The sequence below is a fragment of the Lactuca saligna genome, chromosome 4 (assembly GCF_052625555.1).
Source record: "Lactuca saligna cultivar CGN05327 chromosome 4, ASM5262555v1, whole genome shotgun sequence".
Lineage (NCBI taxonomy): Eukaryota > Viridiplantae > Streptophyta > Magnoliopsida > Asterales > Asteraceae > Lactuca > Lactuca saligna.
In genome coordinates this window covers 286134143-286140574 of record NC_136420.1, presented here as the reverse complement: position 1 = coordinate 286140574, position 6432 = coordinate 286134143, and the positions used below count along the sequence as shown (strand labels likewise).

General features: G+C 34.6%; 1 protein-coding gene across 1 annotated transcript; it reads right to left on the bottom strand.

Moving 5' to 3' along the window:
• Positions 1-4653: 4653 nt before the first annotated feature.
• Positions 4654-5974, bottom strand: LOC145043731 (allene oxide cyclase, chloroplastic-like). Its single transcript, XM_078992472.1, has 3 exons — positions 5622-5974; positions 5419-5540; positions 4654-5293 (listed from the first exon to the last, which is right to left on the bottom strand). The coding sequence occupies exons 1-3, from the start codon at positions 5851-5853 to the stop codon at positions 4889-4891; spliced, it is 759 nt and encodes a 252-aa protein (XP_078848598.1). The 5' UTR covers positions 5854-5974; the 3' UTR covers positions 4654-4888.
• Between the last annotated feature and the right edge of the window lie 458 nt (positions 5975-6432).

The window sequence follows — 6432 nt, the reverse complement described above, 5'->3', positions numbered from 1 at the left end:
TTTATATGCCAAACGGATCTTACCTCCGATACGATCTTACCTGGTTGTTTCTTATCAGCTATACGTTAATGTTCTTTTGAGATTATTGATAAATCTGATAAAACATTATAACGATTTAAACGTATAAATACGAATGAATATAAGGCTTAGTAATATTCGTGTTTAGGTAATTTTAAAAAGGGAATCTGAAATGTCAGTCAAAGATCTAACTTTTTCGCGAGTCTTCCACCTATATCAAGTGAGTGCATAGTTACTTTCATGAACATGACTTTCATATAAAATACTTATTAAAAAGTGTTAATTATCCATTGAAAGTTTATTTGTGAGTTAATTGCGTATTATCTGGTTTATTTTGTGAAACGTGTATTTGATAACATATATTGTGTGAAACATATATGGTTAATTATGTGTTAAATGTTTATATGATATTATTACATGATATCTTAAAAATAAGTATTATTACATAACATATATATATATATATATATATATATATATATATATATATATATATATATATATATATATTAAAATACCTAATACACTATATTAAAAATATACACTAAATTAGGATATTGTTGTCTAAACATAGTTAGTATTGGAAGTTGATTACAAGGATTGCAATCTTGTCTAAGTTTAAAACTAAGACATATAAAGAATACTTAGGTCCAGTTAAGTTGGATAAAAGAATAGTAGTATGTTGTATTACAATAGTATGGTATAAACAAGAATATGGTTGGAAATCCATTATAAGCATTATAGTCTTACCTATTAATAAAATAAGATTTATAAATGATGCTTAGTTCAAGCTAAATTAAAAGAGTGATTAGTTACACCATGTATTGTAAAAATATTACATAGACATGAAATTGAGTTGATTACAAGCTTTGTAATCTTGTCTAGTTATACAGTAGGACTTAAAGAGTTCTTATTTCAATCAAGTTTGGATATTAGGTAGCATCATATTAAGGGTGTACGCGATAGGAACGAAGAGTAGAACTCTGTTTTGTGAAACTATCAGGTGTTGATGTACGGTTGATGTATCGGAGTACGAAATAGTATTCCTTTGGGTAGCCAGATACGGTGGGCCTGATCAGGAAATTGAAAACTATGTCTGATAATCTAATAGAGTAGGATGACAACACTTGAAATTTGAGATAGTCTTATTAAGTACGTTGCTAGCGTGAATTTATAACCCAAAGACACATATGAAATGAAGATGTTATAATCAACAAATACTATTACGACTTAAGTGCCTTTAGGACTTATACCGGCCAATGAAGTCCCTAGCTGTAGTCAAACCATTACTCAAAAGGATTCATCAGACAAGTCAGTTCTTCCTGATAATCGTAGACTAGGATTTGTGAAAATCGGTTGGGATGGGTTTGTAATGTTTTATAGATATCTAAGTTATGGGATATATATATATATATATATATATATATATATATATATATATATATATATATATATATATATATATATTGTTGATGGGTTTGAGCCAAAAGAACATCCTATGTGCTCATGCACACGCTAATGCTTGGATTTAGGTTTCTCTATTGTACATGCATTCATCTAAGACTTTCAAACCCTAGATCTAGCATATGATATTCGAAATTAACATAATAAACAGATCTAGATGATTACTTTGTTGTTGATTGAAGATCTTGAAGCCTTGAGAACTTTAGCACCTCAAGTGTTGTGCCTCTAATGAATCACAAGCACCAATAGCAATTGGAGGAAACAAGAGAAAGAGAGAGAGAGAGAGAGAGAGAGAGGAGAGGAGAATTTCGACTCTAGGACTTCTAGGGTTCAAGTGGCAAAATTTTTGATGCCCAAGGGTCCTTTATATAGGTGTAGGAATTTAGGCTTCAGTCATTATCCTTATCTGGTTACTTAGCCATCAAGCAGTCCATAAGATAATTCTAGAATCCCTGTCATGGACGAATTCTTAAGGCTTTATCCTTAGAATTCGTCCACACTATTTATTAGAGTTTCCTTGCCCAACTTTGCAACTATCACATAATTAAAGTTCAGTTCCCTTAGTTCAATTAACTTCTTTTTTATCACAAAACTAATTCTTAATTAATTCTTGACCAACAAATATGATTTCTCTTTTAATATATTAGTCTCATAATATATTAATAAACCATAATCACCTATTTCTATATTATTCCTCCAGTCAAGTTGCTTTGGTGAAGACAACCCAAAAGGATCATGCACAACCGGGTCAAGTGTACATACCAAATATAGTTATGGACTTAGACACAAATCCAACAATTGTCTACTAATAGTTGGTTTTGCAGGTTTGATAATTATAAATTATTATCATAATAATATTGTGGGATTGAAAACTCTATGTGCCTCAGTAGGTTTCCCAACCTAACCCACTCAAATTATATGCATCACATATTAGGATGCTGAGTTATTAAGATACAACCTGCAACAGTGTTAAGGACCATTAGGACTTTATGTTGTAACAATATTATGTATTGATTATGATATCATTAGAGTTTTTGTATTTTCAAAGAACATCTTTACTCAAAGATATTTAATGAAACGAGACAATTTCTGTAAAAAAATGTTTTATTGTACTGAGATTTTCTGCAAAGAAAGATATGTGATTTTTAAAGCATAAAGAAAAGTATTTATTATTATTATTATTATTATTATTATTATTATTATTATTATTATTATTATTATTATTATTTGGTTCTAAAAAATAAGAGATGTCACATGAAGCTCATACAACCGCTCTAAGATTGGTTTTTCTTCGAACACTTGGAAGTTTAAGTACTTGGACTCAATGTACTTGTTAGTATCTTTCTCGCATGCGTTACTTAAGCTACAAGTCTTTCCAGAAACCTTTAGGATTAATGATTGACACATACAAATCATAGAGGTGGTCAGATAGGAAATTCTTTATATGACCAACGCATAAGCTCGCCACCTCTCTATAGAGGAATTACAACTTCTCCAATTCATAAATTACTTTATGGTTTGGTTCCTTTCCCGCTTCGGTGAGACATGATCAACTGGGAGATTTAGGGTCCATAAAAAGTTTGACCATAACAAACGAAAACTTGACCTTATCGACCCAACAATTATAGTTCATTGAACCATATCCAACTAGACAAACTCCTTATTCATGAGTTGGAAGTTGGTTGAAGACTTAACAAATTCAGATTAATCATTCACGATCAAAACTGATTATAAGACGGGTAAAAAGAGTTTGTCGTTTTATCAAACGAATTAAAAGAAGAATGGAACCGGAAACCAAAAGAACTAGAACTCGAGATTGGCATTTTAGTGGAACTGTGAACCAGACCAATATAAAGAAACAAATGTCGGATGTGGGACCAGGTATAGAACTACTTAAGAGCATTTGGAAGCGGATTTGGGGTTGGAGTCGGATTTGGATTTGGAACCAAAATTAGCTTTGGAACCAGAATTGGGGCATACCACGTCTCTTGAAAAAGAATGATCTATCAAAATAAAAAGATAGTTTTTTATATATAAAAACCAACTTTGATACGTCTTGTTTAGGGGAGTATAAGTCATTCAATATGTATCCACATAAGCTATTCCCATAGTTTAAAATTAAGGGAAAATATCAACCTACATTCTAAAAAAATCAAATTAGGCCAATCAAACTTATAACAAATCAGTTATAACAATTTAAAGTAGAACAAAAGAACCTCAATACCTCATTATTCAGCGGGTAATGTCGAGGGTTTTTTTTATTTGATTCTCGTTGATATTATGCGTAGCCGAGGGAGTCTTAGAGGCAAGATTAGTCCATGTACAAAGAGTCGAAGAGGCAAGATCATGGCTTGTTTTTCAATTTGAGGTCTTTAAACTTTCAGGTCTGGTTCCTTATACTCGATGAACCTAGACCCGTTATACCCGATATCCGATTTAGGCTAATCATAATATCCGATACCCGGACTTGTTAAACATATACCGGTTACAAACGGCTCCGGACCAACTTTCCGAGTTCCTGTCTCATCCCTCTTTACAACCGTGAAACCAAAACCATATGTGACTTCTTAATACATTAAAGTGAAGTTAACTTTCCACTTCTCCATCTTACTTTACAAATATTCAAATCCTAGCTTAAAAGCAACTTGAAAACAATACCAACCCTAATTTATTAATGATAAACAAGAATCTTCCACGAACATCACGTGGATTTAACATAAACCCACATATACATGGAAGACTTAATAATTTAAAGCAACTAGAAGATAGAAAACTAGGCCGATTGCTCATGGGCAAATCAATATACAATTAGCAACTTGATTATCCACAAATTCAATCGAATATGCTTGCACCATAGTAACATTGACTTGACTATAACACAACTATTGACTTGACTATATATAACACAACAACTCGGACATCAACATCAACAACAACAATCCTGAAAATCTCATTTGTAATGACTCCATCAAGGATAGAACAACTTGACTATACCTTCCTGTTAAATACTGTGCTAAAATTATGAATCACTCAATCACCAAAGTTCTGAAATTCTATATGATACAATTATTTTTACAGAAGTAAATTAATTATTGCCAGTAATATGTAGTATACAACATGCTCACCACCTAATGAATGAAGTTGCTATTTTAAGAAAGTGTGCAACATAAATGCAAACGATCAATCCAACAAATATTTCGATTATTAATCACCTTACGCCAAATCTCATCCCATGATAGACACACTCTCGAATCACAATGCCTGAATATTTATTTTTACCCCTCAAAAGTACAAATCATAAAGCTGAAAGAACAACTCACATACACTGTCTCCAACTCACTAAAAAACTCTTCTAACTACAACAAAGCTAAGGTACCTCTCAGTAGTACCTATCACCATCATTACTTTAATCGGTGTAGTTAGTGCTTGTGGCCCCAGGCTCCGCTGCTTTCGCCGCCGGTGACGCCTCCACCGCCGGTGAAGGAGGAACAGGGGTGACTAGCAACTCGGATGGAAGATCACCAGACAAACCCTGCAAGTAAAAAGTGTAGAATAGCTTGAAAGGGAACACTAGCTGCTGAAGTTTGACTTGTCCGTAAGCTCCGGCGAAGATCCCGGTGCCTCCGGTAACAGTAAGGTAAGTGTCCTCCGTCGTTAGGTACGCACCCTGGACCGCGATCTGTCCGTAATCTCCCAAGTGAAAGCTGTAAATAGCCTCGTACCTGTCACCTTTCTTCTCCGGCATGTTCTTGATCAGAATACATATTCCGGCGGTGATCCCCAATCTGGTCTGAAGATCCGCGCTGTACACCTGCATCGGAAACCAAATCGCCGTCAGTTTTTGAACATCGATCAGATTCTTTTTTTCCTTTTTCGTAGTTAACTTGTAAACACAAAGAAAGTTCAGAGATCTAGAATATAAGGAACATAAATTACCTTATTGGTAAAGGGGACAAGATCACCGAGGGAATTCACAGGCTTTTGACCCAATCGGAGATACGCAGGACTCCCACGATCTCTCTCGTTGATCTCATACACAGACAGTTCTTGCACTTTCGCTGCAAATCACACAAAAGAATCAAACCCATAAACAATTTCCAAATCTTTACATGAAAAGGTCAAAACTTTAATTTACTTACTGGGTCTTGAAGAATCCGATGGGTTGCTTTGACTTTTCACACCGAACCATCTCCGGCTGCCGGAGGCGTTCGCTGTGGGTGTGTGTGTGGCAATCAGTTTATGAGAGAAAACTGAGTTTGTAGAGTTCTTGAACGACAGGAGGTTAGGAGCAGCGGCGGTGGTTACGCCGGTGGTGCGTAGTAACTTGAGAGACGAAGGGATTGATTGCAAAGAAGCTGAAGTAGCAGCCATTAGAGTGGAAAGATCGTGTTTCTGATGAAGGTAGTGGATGTGATTTGGAGGTTTAATGGCGAGTGAAAGTGTTATGGATGTTAGAATCGTGTGTATATGTGTGTGATTATATATAGTATTGAGGGTGTTTGTGGGGTGAAGGTGGAAGAGTAGGTGGACGGTGGGAGCATGGGATTGGTCAGAAAAACATGGAGTTTTCAAAAGCTGATTTCTCTTTCTTGGTCTTTTTAATGTTCTTTCATTCTTGACTACAATATAACAACACGGAAATGTGACCCACGTGATTTTTGACCAGCCTACTCGTTGTATGAGTTTACATTTGACCGTATAGTTTTGAGAGCAAGTTATATCAATAGTCCATGTCTATTTTTTCACTTGGACGGTTAGGTGGTTGGGTTTTGTTTTGGTTGAACCGAAATCCAAAAAAATCAAAATAACCAGAAGCCGAATAATCGAAACCGAAACAAAAACCGATGATGCGGTTTTTAATTTTGTAAAACCGAAAAATTGCGGTGCGGTTCGGTTTTATGTTTAATAATTGTACCAAATTAACTGAAATAACCGCAAACTGCATAATTT